Source organism: Folsomia candida, unplaced genomic scaffold (assembly GCF_002217175.1).
Source record: "Folsomia candida strain VU population unplaced genomic scaffold, ASM221717v1 Fcan01_Sc017, whole genome shotgun sequence".
Lineage (NCBI taxonomy): Eukaryota > Metazoa > Arthropoda > Collembola > Entomobryomorpha > Isotomidae > Folsomia > Folsomia candida.
This window is the reverse complement of record NW_019091209.1, coordinates 530,028-555,146: the sequence shown is the minus strand read 5'-3', so window position 1 is coordinate 555,146 and position 25,119 is coordinate 530,028. Positions and strand designations below refer to the sequence as shown.

Sequence of the window (25,119 nt, the reverse complement as noted above, 5' to 3'; positions counted from 1 at the left end):
AATTCTGTAGGAAGTCTCAGTTTGCATACTACTTATGATACGCAGCCCATTTGATGAATGGTTTTTCATCTCCACTTCATCTCCAGTGGCTGCGGAAGTGTGTGGACAGAGTTTCCTCCTCTTTGGATGCAAATATCTCGGCCAAACGTGCCCATTGGGAGATCGTGTCTTTCCCAAATTTCATACTAATCAAATTCGTGATCAATTCACACTAATTTGCCCAAAATCTGAGAGGATACGCTGGGAGAAGTCCATTCTTAGTAGTCAAGTTCTGAGTATAGAGGTCGAATGTCATATTTACAAAGATACGCAGCGAGAAATTATCTCATTTCCATGAATGCTCATCATTTCCAAGTAAACTGATATCACACGAAAAGTGTGGAGGTTTATATATGTTAAGAAAGCCGTCTTCTTATCCATGTCAGGTCACTACCAATTACATGAATTACTTAACTTTACACGGAATAATTTGCGATATCATGACACGAGACAAGTTAATGAGCTAGGTTACCCCGAAGATGCGACACTTTTTATGTGAGCAGATCGCATTCACATCCATCTCAGCAATTCTGGAAATCATTTCTTGCCAATCTGTAATCCCACTGGAAACGATGAAAACTCAAAATCCGGCATTATTTCCACTCTTCATACTTCTCGTCACTCTTCTCGTCTGCTTTACGGTAAAAACTATATTCTTACCTTAAAAGATAAAAGAAAATACGACTCTCCCAAATAATTGGCGTAACAATATAACTAATTCGCATATATAATCGGAGCGGTCTCGCTCCGATTTTGACGAAACGACGCTAATTATGTAACCTTAGATAAATAATTAAACACGTGTTTCAGGATTTTTCATAATGCTCACTTTAAACGAAATTATGATGAAATCCGTAAACAAGAATTTGTATTTTTGTCCCTCGCGAGACAAATGTCACGGTAAAAATGGAACTTCTCGCTCACGGATTCCGTCTTAATTTCGTTCAAGCTGAGCATTATGAAAAATCCTGAAGCACGTGTTTAATTATTTATCTTTAGCGTGGTTTCGTCAAAATCCGAGCGAGACCGCTGGCGTCATCGCATTGTGAGTACACAAAATCTTGGCAATTCACATAATTTAACTTTCGAGCTGCATATATATGCAAATTAGATAAGTACGCCATACATTTTTATTCATACCTAATTTCCCCCCAGGAACAATACACCCCGGTCGAAGAGGAACTAGCAACATGTCAAAACTCTCTGGAAATTCAGAACGCGGCCACCTTATCGCGCCTCGAAACCCTGCGCGCTGAGTGGAGCGCCGTGCAGAAAGAGTTTCAAGATTTGCAAGCCCTCGGTTTGCAACGGGCGCAGCAATGGGACCAGACTTTTACTGACTTGCAAGCTGAAAATAACCAAATTAAGCGGAACATGACCCTCGCCGGGGGACAATTGAAGTCGAAATTCTCCTGTAAAGAGAAACGGGAGGCGGTCGAGGAGTGTCTGAGTTTCTGCCTTTTTCCGAACGGGTACGACACCTGCGAAGATTCGCCCAGCCAGGACAACTATTTCCAGATGTACGCCCGAAATTCGGGTCGTTCTCATTACAACACGGTGACTTACACCATGACAAAGGACTCTGTGGAGAAGGAGTGCAAATTGAAAATTGTCTTTGAATGATAATTTTGAATGTTTTGTTTTGCTCTGGTTTTTGCAAACTTGAACATGATGACACGTGCGAAATAAGAAATTAACGTAGGACTCGATGACTCATCGCCAAAATCGTTAAAAGCAGCTGCACATTTTTAATCATTTCTAGCCTCTAGGAATTTATTTCTAACTTCTGGGCGACGAATTTGTAGAGCAGGGAGTTCCCAACTTTTTGAAAATATACACTCCAGATTTTGACACTTTTTGGCGGAGGAGATCTCAAGTTTAAGAAGCCTTCAGAAACATTGGAATTCCTCGAAACTGGCTCAAACCACCCGACGACATTCTATTAATCAACTCACAGAGGACAAATTTGTCGTTCAGAATTTTAAAATAAATTCCCAGAGCGAAAAACTGATTAAAAATGGGTCAAGATTTTCACAATGTTGGTTGGTAAGACATCGAGTCCTACTTTAAATAAAAAATGATACTGAAAATTCAGCATTTGTAACAATACCCGGAAACGAAATAAATGATTTGTCAGTATAGCACTATTTTTGACATATGCATTTCACAAATATGCATGTAAAAATTTTCATGAAAAATGCCAGGTGGGTGATTATACATAAAATTTTAAAAAAACACAACCAACGACACATTTAATATGTTTACAAATCCACCCAGATAACAAATTCTCTAAAATTGGACTGAATCTTACAAAATTGTGTATGAATTTTAACTTGTATGTATGTACTCGTGTGTTTGTAAGCTCATTGCATTGGGACGACGGGGAAAGAAATGTGAAAGGAATGGTTGTTGAATGTCAAGCAGGAATTAGTCTGCTTAAGGTTAGGATAAATTTTTAAAATGGGATACATCTCCTAGTGCTCAAGGAGTGTTTATAGGGATGTATTTTTGTCCATGTAATAATAACTCTTCACATGAAACCTCCCACTTGTACTCCGCCTCAGTCGGAAGGGGTTAGGGAATTAATACGGACAGGACGCAATATAGATGCCAAATTGAGGACAAAAAAATTGTGGATAAAATTAATCTGGACTGGAATAAACATTGACAATACAAATCTGGACGGGGATAAATGTGGACACAAAAAATCTCAACAATATATTTTCAAATAATTAAAATGCGAATACTAAAGTATTCGCATCTCAAGCTGAAGTTCGGTCTGAAGCTAAGGAATCTTGTGAATGAGGTTGTGATGCTTAATGGGGAATGCAGTATTTTCATCGGCATTATCGAATACCGAATACCGGTATTTAACTTTTCAATACCTGTGTTCAAATTATAAATTTTACATATCGATACCATCTTTCATTCAACCAAATTTCACTTATTCAATCCGAAATTATAATACAGGATTGATAACGACATTTTTGGCAGATGCAATTATATGTAATATATCGGTTACGCCGATTTTTTTTAAATTTTCACAGTTAATGCCAAAGAAATTTGATAGGGAGATCATCGTCTAGAAAAATTTCTGGCAAGCTCAACTAAAATTCCGTTTTTGTACAAGAATTATTTATGAATAATTTTTATATTGCAAGCAAGCCTCATCCTTTTGTGTACCGCTAATATTAAATAACAGATTTTCAGCCATGGTGCAGGCTAACTCCTGAGAAGTGTAATTGTGAGTGATAATTTGGATAGTAAAATAAGGTAAGTCTCTAAAATCATATGTATATTGTGTACATGCAGCATTCTCATACTTATTACATGTCCATAATTTGTCTATGCGTGTCTATATCTATCAAGGGAACATACCGAGGTGTCCAACGAGTTAAGGGTCAACACCTATACCAAAATGACCACAACGCATGACTTATTAAACAAACTGAAGGAATTTCCGTGTAAAATTCACTTTTCGTCACGTTGTGACGATATTTGTGACGAGCGCATGACCATCGGGTTGCCAGAGAGGGAGAGGTCGGCCGCTGAACGATCAGGTCGACCACAGAGAAGCGTCGTCGTCTTCACGTCGTCTTCCGAGACGACAAATTCTTTCAAATTTTGAAAACATCTTGAAATTTGGAGAAAATTTTGAAATTTTGAGAAAATTTTGAAATTTTGAGAAAATTTTGAAATTTTGAGAAAATTTTGAAATTTTGAGAAAATTTTGAGAAAATTTTGAAATTTTGAGAAAGTTTTGAAATTTTGAAGAAATTTTTGAAATTTTGAAGAAATTTCAAAATTTTTTCAAAATATCAGGATGTTTTCTAAATTTGAAAGAATTTGTCGTCTCGGATGACGACGTGAAGACGACGACGCTTCTCTGTGGTCGACCTGATCGTTCAGCGGCCGACCTCTCCCTCTCTGGCAACCTCATGGTCATGCGCTCGTCACAAATATCGTCACAACTTGACGAAAAGTGAATTTTACACGGAAATTCCTGCAGTTTGTTTAATAAGTCATGTATTGTGGTCATTTTGGTATAGGTGTTGACCCTTAACTCGTTGGACACCTCGGTATGTTCCCTTGTATGATGTCCATATATAGTCCAGTCCATATTTTTCTTGACCCCGTTTTGGAGTCCACGTTCATTCCTTGTCCATGTTCATATTGTCCGTATTAATTCCGGCTCCCGTCGGAAGAAAGGTCTCAACAGAAGGCCAACATTAAGCCAAAGAAAAAAAGTATTTGGTCGAAATAAATTCAAAAAGATTAAGACATCTCTCTCTCTCGTTGTGGATGAAATGTGGTGATGAATGAGCATCAAGAGTGGCTTCAAGTGCTACGACTATCTATCTCTAAATACGTTGCTTAGGACTCGACTGGGATGACTTGTGGTACGGCTGAGAAGACGGAATAAAATGATGTGCAGCAGTAGCATTTGAAGAGAAAGTTGCTGCCTTTTTCTCTCAAAATGCATTCAACAATTGACCCACGAGAAGATGAGGGCAAAGATAACACCACCACGGATACATACAATATTTCACAAAGCTACACCCTCGAGTCAGGCCAATAAGAAGGGAAATGTCTCACTCGAGAGAAATTTCTCCCTCATCATTCATTTCAAAAGCCTTCATTTCATCACTTGACAAGATTTGTGCTTGATATTTCTGATACTTTTCTTCCTTGATTTCATATAATCGTCAACACCTTCCCCAATACCTGCGTGGCGTGTTTTAAGGAGAATAACGCCTTTTTGTAATGGTGACAACATAACAGCACCACCCCTCAAACTTATGATGATGGTTCTGTAATCCTGAAAATATGGGATGGTTGTCATTAAGAAGGAGGTGAGGTGAAGATATAGGTGCATGAATGACAGACAAATACAAAACTGCTCAGAAATAGGTAAAGAATCTTGCCAACTTTCTACCCTAGAAAATATTATGGATGGAGATCGACCTTTCACCTAAATAATCTTTGAGAAAGTAGTTTCAATGATGACGACGACGACTTTGTACATGTTCCAGATTTATCGCCGAATGGGAAATACAGATATTTATTTCAGCAGGAGACTACCTTAATTTAGCAAGTGGGGTACGTAGTCCCACCCACTGCAACAAAGCCACTCGTTCTCCTATTAGCGGTTTGCTAGACTTTCGTCTTTGCTTTCCTTCTGCCGCTACTGCTAAAAGTAAGATCGGTTGGTTTGGTCTGCGAGAACCATGACATCGACAGAAGGGCATGGGCCAATTCACGACTATTTACTCACTTGCTCCCATAATAACAACCACAACACTCTTTAACGGTCAACTGCTCAATCCCGTCGAAAATAGGAGACGATAAGAAAACGAAGCGTTTTTCCGCCTTCTTTACTCTAATGGAATTGTTGGTCGATCTTCCATGCTACCAAACAACGTTGTCTTCGTAGTCAGCAGAATGGTTGCAGAGCTTGATGTTGCGGTAGCTAAGGTTTCGCGATAACCAACTGTCACGCAACATTATTTACATTTTCTGCTAATTAATGGTGTTCAATTGAAAGATGGCGACGAGGTGAAGTTGACGTCATCCATCCTGATCAACATTAACGTGTGGTATGTGACGACGACGGGGGTGATAAGAGGCAGGTCAGGTTCAGGGACTGCTATTTCGGTACCTCCTTTGTTTTACAGCGTCCCCGAGAGCTAAATACATAGGATTCGAACCTCAACGTGACGACGCAGTGACATGAGCTCTGGTTTGTGGTTGACTACTTAATAATAATATCTTGGCAGATGTGTTTTGTTATTTACGTACGTGCTGGAAATGCGGAGGCTGGCTTGAGCCCTTGATACTTTCTCTGCACACATTTTTCGGCTGAAATATTGCCCAAGAACGTGACCAAACTTGCAGCATGACGTTGGTTTTTGCTCCCTCCTTTAGGGAAGGTCCTATTCTGAAATTAATTCAAATAATATTCCGAATTTACAATAGTGCCTCTCTGAGAATTCGAAAAGTTGGAGATTGAGCCATCAAGAAGGGTTTCACTTGGAAGGATGGGCGAAATTAATGGAGTGTGTTGATTGAGACATTGTTAACGGTGGGGAAAAATGGGATGATCGTGAGCAGCAGTTAACAATAGATCTACCAGAGAATGAAAGTAGGTATGGGATCAATTTTAAAATGGATTGCTCGATAAATTTCCTTGAAATGTTCCAGTTGGAGCTAAATCATACGGAAGAACACTTCTATGTCACAGAATATAGATTCTACCAGAAGAATCGATCTTATGTATTCGAGTGATGCTTATGGAAGAACGGGGAGAGCCAACCAAATAACTCGGTGTACATTTGGCCCACCTGGGGGATGGCACCTCCGCATCATCATCATCACCACATCTCCTGGCATCAAAAAATGATGATGAAAGCACATAGGTGGCGGTGGCACCCCCATTTGTGCACCAGAACACACCATTCTGAGCTGCGTCTCCAAATTTGATGCTCTACGAGGTGTGTTCTGGTGCACAAATGGGGGTGCCACCGCCACCTATGTGCTTTCATCATCATTTTTTGATGCCAGGAGATGTGGTGATGATGATGATGCGGAGGTGCCATCCCCCAGGTGGGCCAAATGTACACCGAGTTATTTGGTTGGCTCTCCCCGTTCTTCCATAAGCGGCACTCGAATACATAAGATCGATTCTTCTGGTAGAATCTATATTCTGTGCTTCTATGTAAATATTATGCGGAACATACGTATTATGCAAGTGTGGTTGATTCAACAACTCACTTACATATGAAGTTTTATGAGATTGCATAAACTCGTGGGTGAATCAAGGCAGGAAACTAATATAAACGGTATTGTTGACAATTTATTTTAAAAACAGCATTAAAGAAACTGTGTTAAAGTATGTAAAACCACACAAATTTACTTCTTTCAAGTATAGAAATGATAATAAACAAGATACTGTTACACTGTCAGTTAAATACATATGTTGTGACCATATTTAATTAAGTTTCTCGTTTCATTCAGATCAATAAAGAGATTCTTTGCTTGTTCGCTCCATTAGCATTAGCAGCCTATTTAATAGTAGAAGGTCCAGGGATTTGCGGTGGTAGAGAATTTGAGTTTCCAGATAGTTGAGCTGGTGTCTTTCGTTTTAGCGATGTCCAGTCGTAGTGGTTATCATATTCATATTCCTGGACTCGGCTCAAAATTAGGAAATTTTGTCGGAGATATCTGTAATTTGGGCCTTCTTCAAAGCCAAGAGTACGACAATAATTCATGTACATTTCAAATTCTTGGGGAAGTTTCTGTTGAAACAAAAATCGAACTTAATAAATAATAACATTTCAAAATACAGGATAAAGACGAAAATACGTCACAATCCCTTACATTACAAAGGTCTTTTGTTGAAATTTGCAACTTAGTTTCAGTGATTTTCTCGTATTTCTGCTTCTGGTTGGATGCTTTTAGACCTTGCCATGGCAAGCGACCCATCAAAAAGTATATCATTACGTAGCCAATTGCTTCTAAATCGTCCCGGCGACTGTAAAAATATCAAATTAATTATAAGACTGGAAGAAATGATGTGAGGCTGGTTTTATTATCACAGGATCACCTCTGCTCGTGTCCCTTATGAGCATTAATGGATGCGTAGCGAGCAGTACCCGTTAAACTTTTGTCACTTCGATGCGGAATATGACGACCAGTAGATAAGCGATATTTCTTGGCGAGTCCAAAATCAATCAGGTACACCTAGGGTACAAAATAATAAAATAATTACTTACTTAATGACAATTGTTTAAAGAATTAACAAAATAAGGTAGATCTTTAACTATATTGGGCATACTTGGTTGGAGGATCTTCCCACGCCCATGAGAAAGTTATCCGGCTTGATATTAGAAAAATAAAATAAATAAGTTAGAGCCAAATCAACTTGAAAAATAGATTAATAAATAGTCATAAAACCTTTATATCTCGATGGATAATGTTTTTCAAATGTAGAAATTCCACCCGTGCAAGCATTTGATCAGCTAACATCAGAACCTTTGCAATGCAAGTATAAGATATATAACTAGGTAACTAACTAATCCAAAGTTAAACTGACATTCAAAATCCTTACTAAATTGCAACAAAGAAAATGCGAATTCATTGCGAAAAGTTGCTAAAAATCTAAGTAATATCAATCCATGAGATTTCGAAGTAGAAATTATGATCGTTGGGCCGGTGTCTTATCGGATGACGATGGCGGTGGTGGTGACTCTGGATCGATTTTCAGGCTATCTCCGTAATACTGCTTCGCGTAAAAGAGAAGACTCCGACTCCCTGAAAGTGACAAGATTACGAAAATGTGACATTGTAAAAAATGACAATTTCAAATTTATATTTCTTCAAAAAAATTATGCTTCAGAAAAAGCAGAATTTCCCTGCATATATTCACTCACACAGTCATTTGTAACTTTGTAAAATCTGTGCGTTTTATACCAGAATTTTGCAAAATAAAGAGACACCTCTCCTAATCCGAACAAGTTTACAAAAATTTTGAGACTTAATTTTCCTTCGAAAGTAAAATTATGATAAAAAAATTGAACTAAATTATGAGTAAAATTATGAAAAAGTTTGTAAATTTACGGATTTTACAAGGTTTCCAAGTCCTCCGTGAATTGCTTCAAAGTTAAAATAGGGAGAATTTTGTTTTTGTTGAGTAACATATTTTTTGCAGAAACATAATTTTGCACGTGCAATTTTTTCGCAGTTCTATTTTCATCCCCAATTTATGTATGCACCCACCTTTTTCACCGTTCGGAAACTTCTCTCTCCTTTTTTTGTCCTCCTCCCACCTCACGTACTCCAAATCGACTAAGGCCCTCAGTTCTTTGTCAATATTGGCATAGTCGTACTCCGGATTTGGTGGGGGTGGTGGCGTCTTGGGTCTTTGTCTGGTCCAACCACGTGGCAATTGTGGCGGGCTGGGGACAATTACGGGTGGCGGAGATAAGGTCATCCCCAACCGGGACGCCATCCTTGACCGGACCGATGCCACCCACTGACGCGTGTAACTGCTGCAGTGGATGCTGCTGTTATCGTTAACGTCCATGGCGGTGGATAAGAACAAGATAAGACACAAGAAAAAGTGACCACTTTACGGGGAAAATCGGAGGAGAAAACAGTACCGATTCACGGTCCGATCCAGGCCTCGACTGACCAACTAACTCAAATAGTAATGTGATGGTAAATGTATTTTGTTACGATTTCTTTGTATTCGTCTTTACATAAGTGTACGAGATACGTACATATGTATTTATGTAAGTAAGAACACTGGACAAGTCCAGGTAAATGTGTGACTGACACTTTGTCGGAAGGATAAAGACGTGGGTCTGTAGGCATGAAAAAAGAGACATACATTTGTGTGTAGATGACCTATTTGTACACTGTTATATGCTAATTGATTGATTAATAATATGTATGCAGGCATAAGTATTTAGAGTTTAATAAAGGGGCTGGATTTAATTTAAAGGTTAAAACTAAGGTGAATACATATATCTCGTACATGCATAAATAGAACTTCTCCGTATTTTTAGACTAATTGTGAGATTGAGTGCTTATTTATAAGTCGAGATAACTGCCAATGGAGGTCTCCCAGAGGATGCGATCCGATTTTGGGCAAATTAGTGTGAATAGATGGCAAATTTGATTAGTATGAAATTTGGGAAAGACACGATCTCCGAATGGACACGTTTGGCAGAGATATTTGCATCCCAAGAGGAGAAAATACGCAGTAAAAGTCGACAAATTTTACACTTTCCAAATTTACTGCACGTTTTCTCCTCTTTGGATGCAAATATCTCGGCTAAACGTGCCCATTGGGAGGTCGTGTCTTTCTCAAATTTCATACTAATTAAATTTGCGATCGATTCACACTAATTTGCGCAAAATCGGAGAGCATCCGCTAGAAGATCTCCATTCTAAGCTGGCTAAACGTATATAAAAATTGTGGTTAAATTAATGAATGAAATACTTGAAATACTTGAAATACTACTAAAAGAGCAGATATTTACATACACTCGTACATATATTTTTGAAATACAATATTTCAATGAATGAAAAATTTCCATATATTTTTTTCCAAGTTACTGACTGACAAGGAGAAAGTCTGACCCTTTTCTTTTATTAACAATTGATTTTTAATCTTGTTTTTCATAAATTTTGCATCAAAACAAATCTCACAAAGTTAATTGATGCGTTACCAAGTATTATTTTTTAGTGGCATTGAATTGTACAATAAAATATTTTGCGTCAATCCAGTCTCGGGAATGGACTGGAATTAATGAGATTTTACAACATTGTGTGCACAAAAAGTCACAAATTTTTTAACAACCTTCACTAATAAATAAATGTGTACGCGATTTCGAGCGAATAATGGATTTAGATTATATTTTTTGTCTGCACAATAAATACATAAATGAATTAGCACGACGGAGATGACATTGGGCAACAGGTGTATAAATGGCTGCATTTGGGTCAACATCGGCATAAATTTGGGAGCTTTTTTGGCAAAAGTGGAAAAAATTAGGGAATAATTTTTTGTTAATTGTCTTAAAATGACGAGCGGTGGGAGGTGGCTGATTTTTGGTGGTTTGTTTTTGGTGGTTTTTGCCGTTTCGGGTAAAAATGTTCCTGTGGGCGGAGAATCGCCAAGATTATCGGCATTCCAGGAAAGTACAAAGTTAGTGAGGATTATTTTTTGCTATGCATTTTTTTGGTGAAATTTTGGAGATTTTTGATAAATTTTTTTAAGCATAATTCAGACATGAAATTTTATTTGTTTATTTTCATGACAGTCGAATTTGGCGTCTTTTATAAAACTTTAACAAAATTCGGATTGCAGTGCATGAAACTGTATTTCGAGTTTCATGAAACTTTGTCTCTCGAACTTGCATGAAACTCAGAATCAACGTCTCTTTGCCTTATGAAATTGTAGAGACATTTTTCTCAAGTTTCATGTAAATTTTTTCATGTAAATTTTCATGAAGCTTGGAATTTTGGTAAAATTGTGAACACAATTTCATACGGCAAAACCGTTAGTTTCGAGTTTCAATCAAATTTGAGGTAAATTTTCATGAAACTTGGAATTTAGTAAAATTATGTACACAAATTTTAACACGATCCCGAGGTTCATGAAAATTTATCTCGAATTAGCATGAATCAGCGTCCTTTTCCTGTATGAAATTTTTGCACATAATTCATGAAATTACAAAAATCTACCCCACATCAAATCCTCACCCAATGTAACCTTAAACTGTTTCCTTTTAATTAGAACGATCGGCATCCTTGCTGCCCCCCAGGAATCCAAAGTGACCATCACCGTCGGTGAGAAGACGGGATTCGCCTACACGCTAAACGGCTATACCCAATCGCCCTACAAAATCGCCGTGTCGGGCGAATACTTCAACGACCCGGTCGCCCACGACGGGTACGTCCGCCTCTACCTCGTCGTCGACACGGGCATCGCGTACTACTCGCTCCGTCCGAGCGGCAACATTCTCGACGTCTACGTCCAAAACGGGTATCGGGCCGAGTTCTACTTTGAAATCTTGTGTCCCTATCCGGTCCGCGCGTATGATTTGTGGGAAGGACAAATCAACGCGACCGCCGTGCTGGTCACGGGACCCTCGAGTTCCGCGGTGCGACGAAGTGGGGTGAGAAGCTCGATAGATTTTGTGAACTTGGGGGGCAAGGGGGACGTGGTGGAGGACGTTAAGGAGACGATTTGAGTTGGCATGGCAACGAATTCGTTTAAAATCGGAATTATTTATGTATTTAATTGGATTTGAGTTGTCATGGCGACGAATTGGACGTCGTGTTCGTAAAGGGTGCGATTTAGTTTAAAACTTTAATTATGCATTTATTTATTTATTTAAATGGATTTGAGTCGTCATGGCAACGAATTGGTTTAAAATCTGAATTATTTATGTATTTAATTGAATTTGAGTTGTCATGGCGACGAATTGGACGTCGTGCTCGTAATTTAGCTTAAAATTTGAATTATGCATTTATTTATTTAAATGGATTTGAGTCGTCATGGCAGCGAATTAAATAAATCAAGGTCATCCCCGTAAAGGGTGCGATTTAGTGTAAAATTTAAATTATTTATTTATTTGAACCTTGAATAAATCAATCCAGTTGGAATGGCAATGTTAAATTTGTATATATTTTTTTGCACGGGATAAAAATAGGAAGACAATGTTTGTAGTTTTGTTTTGCGAATTATTGCGAATTGTGTGGTGGTACGTGCGTATGCAGTTTACCGGCTCTTGACACATTTTCCGTATCTGCAGTACTGCAAATGACAAAGATATACATAATTTTGGAATTAATGTGGTTTGAGGTTAAGGTTAATTGTTCGTGGAGAAGGTGACACTGATTTTTTTTTGCGAAAAGTGATAAGCTTCAGGGCGGATATTTATTTGTGTATGTGACTAACTACATATTTCATGGGATGCGGGAATTTTTTTTATAAAAAAGCATGACAATTATTTGTAAAAGTTTTTCAAGATATTTCTGTCTAGTTTTTCAAAATATTAAGTTTTCGTAAATATTTCGGCTGATTAAAAAAATATAAATTTTTATAATAATTTATGCGAGAAAGCATATCCTTAAATAAAGGTTTCTCGAAATATGAATATTTCAAACATATTTTTTTACAAAACATTTAAATTTTGATGGGAAAAGTGAAAGAGTTTCTTTAAAAAATTTGAGTACGAAGAAATTGAAGATTTAATTTTAGAAATGATTTAAAATTCCAGAAAATGTATATTTTGGTTTTATTTGGGTTAAAAATTTCGTCAAAATTTCCACAATTTTTCATAGATATCCACCCATCCACCATGATAAGTAACGTTTTATCATGTTATAGACTTTTGGATTTACCTTTCCACTGCCACAGGGTGACCCTTCGAGGGCCGGATGCGCCTGTTGTATCTGTTTCCCACCCGTTACAGCCTTTTCACACCACAACATGGAGCAAACATCCTGAAATTTTAAAAATATATTTCAAAAAATTCCTGACCCGTCAATGTGAATGAAAATGGGATCGCATTTTTATCAAATTTAGAATCTACATACATACATATGCAATGTAAATATTCATGAAATTTTGATAATCAACTCGGGCGTTATGTAAATTTTTAGCGATTTTAGGTTTGGTTTTCTTTGCAAATTTATTACTTATAGAAATCGAGTTTAGAAAAATTGACAAATTGTTTTATCTTTTTCAGAAACCATGTTTATGGGGACGTTTTGCAAAAAAGACGTGCAAAAAACTTCGCATATAATATTTTGCATAACGTTCCGAGAACTGTGCGCATCTCTTTCGCATTGTGGATTTTAGGAAGAATGAGTTATATACATCCTCGTTAATTGTCATTATAAATGAATGATGTATGAATGTATTTAGTAGGAAAAAAACGTGACAAATTGAGTACTTTTTTATGCACGAGGTTATTGGTGGCGGCGACGGCGAATAATAAAATGGAATCAGTGCAAAATATTATTAATCATTAAACTGGATTAAATTTTGAGATGAGGTCAGGGTTTGGAAAATCACAGGATTTCTATGTGCAAAATCGAATAACAAATTTCTTTGATATGCATTTTGGATTAGGACAAGCTTGATATTCGGATTCGGCCTAAAATTCTGAACCTTTTCATACGCGACATGACCCGGTTTTTGGCCAACTTTCATCTTTAACATAGAAATCTCATGTAAACTGCGACTTTGTCCGAATCTGGGCAAGTCAACTGGTCAGAATTTCGGGCTGAATCCAAATATCAAGTTTGTCTCGTCCTAGAATGTATTTTAAACGAGTTGTCTCATTTTCCCCACAGTAATATCACAGAAATCACGGGGTGTGGAAATCACAGAAATCACACCCAAATCATAAATTGTGATTATTATCACAGTTCTCCAAGTCCAAACCCTGGATGAACGAGGTGAATGAATGATATCGAACTTTGGAAAAGAGATAACCTTGGTTTTTTCATGGATATGCAATATACACGAACGAATAATTGCATTAGCTCAATGTCGGCATGTCGTGCTAATTGTAAGTTGCAAATTCTACGGAAAAATTGAAATTGTTTGCATACTTTTGATGTTTTGGACATGAGATAAATTGTCAAATTTTACAAGGTCATAGTACTAATTTAGGTAGAATTCTCTACAATATGTAAACTATGTAATATGCTGATTTTTTCTTACTATTTGGAATTTTAAGCTTATTTCAATTTTTTACTGGATGAAATATTTAAATTCAGAGTAAGTATTGCAGGTGGGCTAATAAAATCATAAATTTGCATAATCTCACCCAATGCACATTGGCTAAACAAAAGTTATAGGACCGAAATCAATTCATCTGCAAACTTTGTGAATGAAATGTGCAAAATTTTTGCACCTCTAGATTTGATATTTTTAGACAAAAAATACGTTACTGGATCTAATCTATTGAGTCAATTCACGCAGTCATTTGTAACTTTGCAAAATCTGTGAGTTTTTTGCAGTGATTTTACAAACTTTCCAAAATAAAGAGACGTCCTTGATCTGAGCAAGTTTGCAACAAGTTAGGAGCTAATTTTCCTTATAAATATGAGCAAAATTTAGCAAAAGTTTGTAAGTTTACAAGGAATTTTACAAGGTTACCAAGGCCTGCGTGAATTGCCTCATAGTTTTATTTTATTCTCTTACGTCTTGATGAGCCTTGACGGTGCTGGGACTGCATACGTTTCCACATTCGTAATTGCACTGCACTTTGAGTCCGTAGAGCTGTCCGGGCAGTTTTCCAGGGCCGGAGGAATATTTGATTTGCTGATTTTTAAGAGCGGAAGGTTTCGATAAACAGGCTGGAACGGTGGCCGTATCCTTTTTACCGACTTCAGGAGAACCTATGGAGAGAGATCATTTTTGGAGGGATTCATTACGTGCTATCTCCGATTTTTTGGACATATTAACGATGAAATGAGTGAGATAGCACGTAATCCATCTTCAATTTCATAGGTACCATTTTTAGAAAAGTGTGTAGCTTTTAGTGGTATATTTGACGGTAATATCTAACGTTTTGACATCAATGCAACGGAAAAAAATGAGATAGCGCATAATGCACCTGCACAATTTAAAATTTTCATAAGTACACATTTTTAGAGAAAGGTGCGATATATTTGCGACGGTGCTATCTGACTTTTTAACACGATTAGTAGTGAAAAAAATGAGATAGCACATAATGCACCTTGGACAACGATACATTTAAAATTATCATAAATAAATAAATAAATAGTGTCACCTGTAGCAATGAAATCTTTCAGATTGGTGGACGAGCATGATGACCACGTGGTTTTTCCGGCCCCCGTCGTCGGCGACATGATATACTTGTTGGACTCGCACGCCTTGCTGACCCCTGATCCGTCATGCTCCATCCCCAAAGAGTGGCCAAGCTCGTGACTAAATATTGCATGGAATTTTATGTAAATCCCTATGAAAATTAAGAAGTAGTTCGGGTGATAATTTTTGCAGGCGAATTGTACAAATGTCTCTTGATTATGTAGAGCGTGCTGTGTTACAAACATCGGCGTGAAATAATAATAAAAAGAGTTACGTTAGGATGAAAGCGGTGGAAAATGAGGTCCCCTCGCTCACAGAACAGCTCCAATATCTCAAACACATTGTGGAAAACCAAGCCATTCCTGGAAAATTTTGAGGGGAATATGTAAGCTTTTTTGGTAAAATAATATGTTTTAAGAGGCCGCGGAAGCTGTGGGGACGCTAGCATTGTAAAATAGGGGGGAGGGGGGTTATTTAGCATGGTCAGATGATGGGGACATCAAACAACAGCCATGAGGACATTGTTCCTGTCCCCATGCTTCCACGGCCACTTACAAAAACAGCAAATTTATGAAATTAGGAAAACCAGTGGCCGCGGAAGGTGTGGGGACATGTGGGGACATTAACCTTGCAGGATAGAGGGGAAGGACGGGTTTTTATAAGGTGGGGAGATGATGCGGACGTCGAACAACCGTGGGAACATTGTCCCTCTGTCCCCTCACGCTTCCGCGGCCACTGTGTTGGATTACACTGACCAGCGACGAGTTTGTCGCCGGCTTCCTTGATGTCATGTCCAGTGAGGAGGAGGGCGTGGTCCCACTGGTTCCCCTTCTCGTTCTTGCTGCCGGCATATTTGCAGAAAGATTTGAGATATTTGGTCGCCTCGCCGCCGCTCGAGTCCAGTCCGGCCGGTGTTCCGGAGAGCATTTCCAAGTGGACGAGTCGGTATGAGAGCGACATGCCGAGGGAGGCTTGTTGGTAGAGGAGATTCATCTGCGAAAAGAGAAGAAGATTTACAAAAAATGGAGAGTTGTAGAATTGGAGAAAGATTTAAGAGAAAATTGGGGAATTGCATATTGCGGAATTTGAGAATAAGCTAGACAATTGAGAGATTTGAGAGAAACTTGAGACTTGCGAATTGGGGAATTAGAGACAAAAGTTGAGACTTGCATATTGGGGAAGGTGAGACAAAAATTGAGACTTGAGAATTGGGGAATTTGAGACAAAAATTGAGACTTGCATATTGGGAAAGGCGAGACAAAAATTGAGACTTGCAACTTGGGAAAATTGAGAAAAATTGGATAATCCCAAAGTTCAGAGCTTTAAAAACAAATTGCAGAAAATAAAGAAAACTTGTAAATTAAGAAATTTCCCAAAGAAATTAAACCTTCCACATTATCCAATTTGCATAATAAATGAAAATTTGCTCACATTATTAATCAAGCTAAGAATGAAGCCACGCAGCCTAGTTTTTCCTTCCTTTGGAAATCTCGTATCCCAAACTTTGGTCAATTTGGAATCAGCAAAGACCGAAATCTCCACAATTTTCGATCCCTCTTTCGTGGTCTTGGAAGAAGAAGATGCCGATTTTTTGCCGTTTGACTTGCTCTTATTTCGCCTTAAAAAATATGTCAAATTATTTCAAAATTTTGTACTATTTTTTTGAAAATAGAAATCTTACCCTTGCTTTTGACTTTTCTTCCCAATCTTCTTCTTGTTCTTGGTGTTTGGTTCGGCAAAAGTGTTTCCGAGCGTGGCATCGTCAGTTTCTTGGTCACCTTCAATCGTCACGTCACTATCGTCATCTTGGTTATCATCGTCATCGGTTATGTCTGGACTTATCGTGCTGGTTGAACAATCTGCCGAATTATTTGCATTCATTTCTTCAAAAGCTTTCTCCAACTCGTCCCTCGGCACGTGGGCGACTGGTAAAAGAAAAAAAAGTAAAATTTCATGCTGAAATTCAAATATGTACTTTCTTAACGTATGACTCATCGTCAAAATCAGCACATTTTTAATCATTTCTCCGCTCTGGGAACTTATTTCAAAATTATGAACGACAAATTTGTAGAGCAGGTGGTACGAATTAAAAAAAAATATGCATCCCAGATTTTGACACTTTGACAAGGAGATTTAAAGCTTAAGAAACCTTGGAAAAATTGGAACTCATCAAAACCGGGTGAAAAAACTCAACGCCATTCCATCAATCAACTTACTGACTACAAATTTATCGTTCAGAATTTTAAAATAAATTCCCAGAGGGGAGAAATGATTAAAAATGTGCTGATTTTGATGATTTTAGTTAATGAACTCACCATCAGAATGAGTCGCGTTGTCGCGTGGATCTAGATTTTCATCGACTTTATACAATTTGTGGGGGATGACCACGGAGGTGGACGAGTTCGTGCCATCTTCGGGGGAGGACGATCGCCGTTTTCGCGTTAATGGGTCCTTATTTTTGAACCGGAGGGGTTGTAAAATATAGTGAGAGTCGCCCTGGATGATGTGACCCGTCTGGAAGTAATGAAATTGTGTCAAATTATGGACATGTTTTCTATTCGCGTCTACCAACAATCACGACTCACGACCACTCATGTTAACCTACGAGTGGATAAGCGAGCACGGATAAGATAAACCAGTCCACCACCACCAAGATGATTTAATATTTTCACTTTTATATCTCATTTTGACATTATTCAGGTTTCACATTTAAACTTCAAATTTACAAAAATTGGGGTATAACTTGTTCCTCAAAATGAGATGCAACAGTGAAAATAGTAAATTGTGGATACGCGCTTATCCAGTTCCCCGTAGGTTAACACGAGTGGATAAGCAACAGCAACTACCATCACCACCAGGACGATTAATATTTTCATTTTTGCATCTCATTTTACATTCAGGTATCAAAATTTATTTCAGATTTACAAAATTGAAGTAAAATGAAAGGAGGAATGAGATGCAAAAGTGAAAATCTCAAATTGTGGTGGTTGTGGTGGCGATAAGCGCTTATCCAGTCCCCCGTCCCCCGTAGGTAGGCACGAGTTGTGGTGATGGTCTACTATTTGAACTTACAAAACCGACGGAATCGTGATGATTGCCAAGAATCGTGGAGGTGAAGGCGGCTCTCCCGTTGCCCTTGAAATGTCCCCTGTACACCGCGTGCACTGGATTTTGACCTTCCTCCTTTGGCGACCTGGATTAAGGAGAAAAAAAATTATGCTACAACACACGCTAATTTGGCAGAAAATCTTACGTACAAATCGTGAACACGGTTTTAAGCTTATTGATGTTAAAAATAAAATACGTAATGTTTTGCATGGTTTTAAAAAAAAACAGAGATTATCAAATTTAGCAAACAAGCTAAAAATTAAAGATAATGAAATTTGAAAAAAATTGCAAATGTTAAGCTTTAGATTAATATTAATTAATTAAATTAAGGACAAAGATTTGAAAATCGTGTATCCCGTTACTTTCGATAAGCTGTCATTTCATTATATTTGACTCCTTTGTAACTTGCGCCATAGTTAAATTATAACATTGGTGCAAGTTCCTTATCTGAGAGAGACGAAAATGAAAGAGGATTTTGTTTTGTATCATTTCTCGATTTTTGGAGCATTATGCGCACTTCATGCTACTGGTCAAAACAATTAGTAAATAAATAAAAAATTGACATTTTACTTCATCAAAAATTTATGAAAACCAAATTTTTCAAAATTCTCAAATTCTGAGTGTCAAGGATTTATCATATCATAGAAAAAAGATTCATCTATATTATAAGCTGGAAATGTCTGTCCGTCCAGAAGTGAAAGTAGTTTTCCGTGATGGAAATGAAATTAAAGAAAGTAAAGTTTCGAATGTTGCGAAAATTCAAAAATCTTAAGCGGTTAATATCACTTCCGTCGGCATCAGAGAGTATACGGAAAGTTTAATCGGGTGGAAGTTTAAAAACTACATCGGCTCTTGCCCGGCGGTAGACGGGCTTATACACTAGTATTCATAAAGAGCCTGAATTTCGGGCTCCATTCATTCCGTCTCGCCGCCGCAGGCGACACCAAGTCTGGGGGCCAATAATTTATCACGAGCTAAAAAAATCCGAAAAATTTGTACAATTTAATGTACATCCTCTTCTTAAATATATTTTAGATAATAAAACTCCCATTTCGAATCCATATAATTTTTTTGGGGAAAAAATAAAAAATAAAAATTTCTCATTTAGTCCCTTACCGAATTTATAATTTTTCTTAAAAAAACTGCGACATCGAAGCTATGAAGGTAATTTGCATCTGAAATTTCAAAATCTTCGAATGAAATTTAAAATTTTATGTGTTACACTTTTTATCACGTTATACACTTTAAGCCCCTCAAGAAAATGCGTGTCTCAAATTTCATCAGACTCCTCGTGCTTTCCTTCCTCGTGGTTCGACTTCGCCTTCATTGTCGGTTCGTCTCTGGCTCTACACAGGTTTTCTTTTCGCTCTTCTTCTTTGGTAAGTTTTAGATTTTTAGGAAACTTTCGAATAAATTTTGATAACTCTAATTAATAGTCTGAATTTGCCATATTTGTAGAGAGTTCAGTGTTCAATTCCATCTTCTTATCTCCAAGAAAACTACCAAGTTCTACGTAAGTCTAAAATTTCTAGGAAACTTTCAACTTCAACTCATTGTGAATAAATATTGATAACTTTAATTTTGCTATATTTTTTACAGAATTTGAACATTCGGACAGAGTATAAAGTAGCAAAATGAAGGATCCAGTTCCAGCTCAACAGCAAGGTGAGATTTCTTTTAAAATATTTATTCTAGAGTTCAAAAAATAGACAGAAAAATTCTACACGTTATCTACCATTTTTTTCAACTTAGAAAAAATTAAGTACTTTTGTCCCTATTTTTTTAACAAACCGCAGTTAATTTTGTGATTTGGAGCATGTCTTTTGCATGTCTTCTCCCCTCTGGGAATTTATTGGCGCCTTAAACTTGAAATCTCCTGCCAAAAAAGTGTTAAAATCTGGGTTGTATATTTTCAAAAACTTGACACCTCCCTGCCCTTCAAATTTGTCGGTCAGAATTTTAAAATAAATTCCCAGAGGGGAGAAATGATTAAAAATGTGCTGATTTTTAAGATGAATCATCGAGTCGTACGTTAATAGAAAATGTACTCGTTTTTTTAGCTGGTGAAGATATGGCAGATCTGTACACAGAGGCGATCATTATGATTGAACGCGAGGCCATCGCTCGCGCTCTGGAGGAGGAGGATCTCGCGAGACACGGCGGTCGCCGCGAAGGAGATGAAGAGTCTGAAGGAGAAGAAGAGTCTGAAGAATATGAAGAGTCCGAAGAAGAAGAAGAATCTGAAGAAGTTGAGGAAAATCGAGCTGGAGCTGCGCCCACCGAGGCGGCGTCGGGAGAGCCTCCCAAGAAAAATGAGGAGAAGGAACAGGACAAGAAGAATGTCGAGAGGTAAATTATGCATAAATTTGTTTTATAAGTTTTCTTACTTAGAATGAAAGTCTCCCAGGGTATGCTCCCCGATTTTGAGGAAATTAGTGTGAATCGATGACGAATTTGATTAGGATGAAATTTGCGAAAGAGACGATCTCCCAATGGGCACGTTTGGTCGAGATGTTTGCATCCCAAGAGGAGAAAATGCGAGTAAATTTGGGAAGTGTAAAATTTGTCGACTTTACGGTGCGTTTTCTCCTCTTCGGATGCAAATATCTGGGCCAAACGTGCCCATTGGGAGATTGTGTCTTTTCCAAATTTCATACTAATTAAATTTGTCATCGATTCACACTAATTTGTCCAAAATCAGGGAGCATACGGTGGGAGACCTTCATTGTTAGTAAATATTGAGTGATTTCACCCCTTGATTACTTTCGTTTATTGAATTATTTTTATAAAATGCGTAACAATCTGTAAAAATTTCTTTCAGATGATGCGATGTTAGGAGACCAGTTCCCTGTTCACCGTCAGGAATTCTCACAATCATCTTAATATTTAACAAAATTTGACTATTGTCTTCACAAATTTGATAATATCTTATATATTCTTAACTTTTTTTATATCTTTTCTGAGAATTAAATGCCTTGACGAAATCAAACTTTTTTTAAATCCTGGCCGAATTTCATTGAGCAAAAAACTGTCATTGTTGAAATATTTGTAAATTACTGGGAATATTGGATAGGATGCAAATATGTACATCAGCCAAACGTGACCATGTGTTGAGGTAATTCACGCAGGCATTTGTAACTTTGTAATATTTTTATAGTATGAATTTTTAAACTAAGGAGAAGCTGTCCTTGATGTGAGCACGTTTTCACAAAATTCGGGAGCTAATTTTCCTTCGAAATATGTATGAGTAAAATTACGTAAAAGTTAGCAAGTTTACAATGTTACCAAGGCCTGCGTGAAGTTTCATGAAACTGGAAATTTTGATAAAATTATGTACACAATTTCATACAGCAAAAAGACGTTGATCCAGGATTTCATTCACATTCAAGGTTTCATGCAAGTTCGAAACGGTGAGGGAATTCATTCACGTAGTCATTTGTAACTTTGTAAAATCAGTGCGTGTTTTGTATGTAATTTTAGAAACTTTACAAAATAAGGAGACGCCGCCCTTGATCGGAGCAAGTTTACACAAAGTTGGGAGTTAGTTTTCCTTCGAAATATGTATCAAGCATCAGTAAAATTTTGTAAAAGTTTGTAAGTTTACGGAGATTACAATGTTACAAAGTCCTCCGTGAACTGACTCATTTGCAAATAGTTTCATACTAATTAAGTCCGTGATCGATTAATCAAAATCGGATTTCATACATATTTAGTTTAACTATGGCGCAAGTTAGTGACGTATTTATAACATGTGTACGCAGTGGCGGCGGAAGTTAGGGGGGGGGCATTAGCATTGTGAGATTGGGGACTTATTAACATGGGGAAGGTACGTTTTTACAGAATTTCTGGGGGAATTTTGTGTCCCCATGTCCTTCCGCCGCCAATGAATGAACATGACCCAGTGGCGGCGGAAGTTGGGGGACATTAGCATTGTGGGATTGGGGAATTACGAACATGGGCAAGATACGATTTTACAGAATTTCTGGGGGGAGGGGGGGGGTTTGTCCCCCCGCTTCCGCCGCCACTGAATGAACATACCCAACGACGGTCGGATGGACGAGATCCGTATCCCTGTGCAAATGAATGTCCACCAATTCTTCGTCCAGGCGAAGTTGAACGATATGAAAATCTCGCCTTATCAAGTCCGACGATAAGTCCAGTCTCGTCGAAAACTTGAGATACATAAGTTTTCCATTGTCTACATAAAATTATAGGGAATTTAAATTTTAGGAAATTTTAGGAAAAACATATTGCGTCCGTCTCGAAAGTAAAATGAGCGTAGTAGCGACAACGTCTTATTTCGCATCGCAACTCATTTTGCAAACTTGTGAAGATCAGAAAATTAGTGGAGTGAAGTGATTCGCAAAATATGATTTCGCAAGTCTCGCCAATTTGCTAAAAACACCTATTTTTATATTAGTTTCGTGGGATTTCTGTAATTTTTCTGGTGATGGTGAAGATGAGTTTGCGAAATAAGACCATGTCCAATTGCTGGGTAAATTTGCGAACAAAATCCCGTAGCTTTCCAGCAAAACTAAATCTCGCAAACTCGCAATTTATATGTTGCTACGCTCAATTTGCAAGATTTGCGAAAAGTTTTCATACCCGAAATATTATTCCCGTGTGGCTTTTGGCTACCAAAAAGTGGAACTCCATCACACGACGAAATAAGTGACGCAAGTACAAGAAAGACGACGCTGCATATAACTGACGACTCGATAAGGTGCCTCTTTTTAGCGATAAGCTGTCCCTTTTTAGCGATAAGTTGCCTCTTTACACTACACTTTCCCACATCAACCAGCACTTCACTTAACTTCATACTTTTATCACAAATAGAATATTAAATCCGTGCGAAATACATACGTATAATTTTTGCGAATTTGCCAATTTTTTTGTGTAAAGTACTTAAACGAAATCTAAATTGCGACTGGACAAATCTGCATAATAATAATTTTTTTCTCTTTTTTTCTTTCTTTAATGGACATGCAATAATTTTGGGATATTAAATACGTAGAAAGAAACCACGTCAAAAAGTGTGGTGGGTGGATTGGATTGGATTGGATTTATTTTGTGGGCATGCAAAATGGAAATTAAAAATAGTTTGTTGCTTCTTCTTTTTTTGTGCGAAATCGTGACATGGAATTGCATGCCGATGATTGTCATGCGTTATGACGAGTGAGTGGTGCATTGTCAATGTCATGCATTAATTGTTGGGTGTAAGTAAAGAGGGGCAAAATTGTGGAGAGAATTGGAAAATTGTGGGTATGAAAGGTTCATTTTTTTTCGGAGGAAATGGATGGAAATGAATGAATTGTGGATAGAATGGGGACGATAACATGGGTAAGACTGTGGGGATGAAGGGGTGGGGGAGGAGTTTAATAAGACGGGAAGGATATGATTTTTTGGGACAATTAATGTCCTTAGTTCGGTCGATCGGTTGTTTAGCTGAATTATTATGAAATATTAACAATATTCGGATTAATCTATATAGTGTTTGGAAAATCTCGGCACAATGGTTAAAATCATGTGGTGACGTATTTTATATGTGGTTTCTATCAAACACGAGAGTTCTGTGAAATATGTAATGCGTTTGTGGGATTTTTATGAAATATGTAGATGATTTGTATGATTTACGTGAAATAAATATGTGTGATTTGTGGGATTTCTGTGATAATGTAGCAAAGTGGGAATAACTTTCCTTAATACGCATTTTACTTAAATTAGGATTATCATGATATTCGGATTCGGCCAAAAATTCTGAACTTTGTTTATACGCGAATCGACCCATTTTTTGACCAACTTTCCCCTTTAATATACAAATCATGTAACCTGCGACTTTGTCATAATCGGGGCAAATCGGATAGAAAAATGGTCAGAATTTAGGGCTGAATCCTAATATTAGAGAGGTTGAGCAAGAGTACATGATTGTATTTTGCGATTGTAAACACAGCGGGAAATCAAAATTAGTCAGACTTTTAGTCAAACTCAGGATTACAAATCTCCGTCTCCAGGCAGCATTGTATTGTACTCATATACCCAACTTACAGGAATTTCAAATCTGCCGCCGGAAATTAATGAGAATTACAATCCTCCCATAAAATATTCTTGCTCAACCTCAAGAACATTCAATCATAGATTGTGATTGTGATTCTACAATCATTTTTTTACAATCTTGTACTCTCGCTAAACCTCTCTATTAAGTTGGTCTCGTACTAGAATCCATTTTAAATAAGTTGTCTCACTTTCCCCGCAGTAATATTACAGAAATCACGATTTTCACACTCCTTGATTTCTGTGGGGAAAATGAGACAAATCGTTTGAAATACATTCTAGGACGAAACCAAAGTTGACAGTGTTAAAATCACACAAATCACAAAGCGTGATTATGATCACAGTTCTGCAAAACCCTGGTCTTTGATGCCGACCTGCGTGTGAAGGAGTGACACGTATACACTTTGTAAATACATATTTCGTATTACGTCGCAACAAATTAAAAGACATTGACACAACAAAATATCATTGGTTATGACAGATTTATCAAATTTTTATTGTCCCCGACAGGGTGAAGGTCACTGAAATATCTCCTTTGTTTAGCCTTGTTAAATGGACAAGGT

General features: G+C 37.5%; 5 protein-coding genes across 5 annotated transcripts; 3 read left to right on the top strand and 2 right to left on the bottom strand.

The window, feature by feature from the left end:
* The first annotated feature begins 519 nt into the window (after positions 1-519).
* LOC110857091 lies at positions 520-1,742 on the top strand. Its single transcript, XM_022105698.2, has 2 exons — positions 520-680; positions 1,195-1,742. Exons 1-2 carry the CDS (start codon positions 612-614, stop codon positions 1,660-1,662), a joined length of 537 nt encoding a protein of 178 aa, XP_021961390.1. The 5' UTR covers positions 520-611; the 3' UTR covers positions 1,663-1,742.
* Positions 1,743-6,872: 5,130 nt separating this feature from the next.
* On the bottom strand, positions 6,873-9,254 carry LOC110857089 (casein kinase I). Its single transcript, XM_022105695.2, has 7 exons — positions 8,815-9,254; positions 8,147-8,349; positions 7,993-8,070; positions 7,874-7,915; positions 7,643-7,779; positions 7,417-7,570; positions 6,873-7,334 (listed from the first exon to the last, which is right to left on the bottom strand). The coding sequence occupies exons 2-7, from the start codon at positions 8,174-8,176 to the stop codon at positions 7,101-7,103; spliced, it is 675 nt and encodes a 224-aa protein (XP_021961387.1). The 5' UTR covers positions 8,177-8,349; positions 8,815-9,254; the 3' UTR covers positions 6,873-7,100.
* Positions 9,255-10,523: 1,269 nt separating this feature from the next.
* Positions 10,524-12,219, top strand: LOC110857090. The gene is made up of 2 exons (XM_022105697.2): positions 10,524-10,750; positions 11,342-12,219. The coding sequence occupies exons 1-2, from the start codon at positions 10,626-10,628 to the stop codon at positions 11,796-11,798; spliced, it is 582 nt and encodes a 193-aa protein (XP_021961389.1). The 5' UTR covers positions 10,524-10,625; the 3' UTR covers positions 11,799-12,219.
* On the bottom strand, positions 12,160-23,448 carry LOC110856917. Its single transcript, XM_035857522.1, has 12 exons — positions 23,111-23,448; positions 22,544-22,703; positions 18,470-18,590; positions 17,713-17,911; positions 17,079-17,322; positions 16,829-17,015; positions 16,153-16,390; positions 15,672-15,759; positions 15,360-15,517; positions 14,768-14,964; positions 12,955-13,056; positions 12,160-12,364 (listed from the first exon to the last, which is right to left on the bottom strand). The coding sequence occupies exons 1-12, from the start codon at positions 23,322-23,324 to the stop codon at positions 12,329-12,331; spliced, it is 1,944 nt and encodes a 647-aa protein (XP_035713415.1). The 5' UTR covers positions 23,325-23,448; the 3' UTR covers positions 12,160-12,328.
* Positions 19,771-21,497, top strand: LOC110857092 (probable chromo domain-containing protein LHP1). Its single transcript, XM_022105699.2, has 5 exons — positions 19,771-19,884; positions 19,964-20,018; positions 20,105-20,170; positions 20,566-20,854; positions 21,327-21,497. The coding sequence occupies exons 3-5, from the start codon at positions 20,140-20,142 to the stop codon at positions 21,328-21,330; spliced, it is 324 nt and encodes a 107-aa protein (XP_021961391.1). The 5' UTR covers positions 19,771-19,884; positions 19,964-20,018; positions 20,105-20,139; the 3' UTR covers positions 21,331-21,497.
* Positions 23,449-25,119: the final 1,671 nt, after the last annotated feature.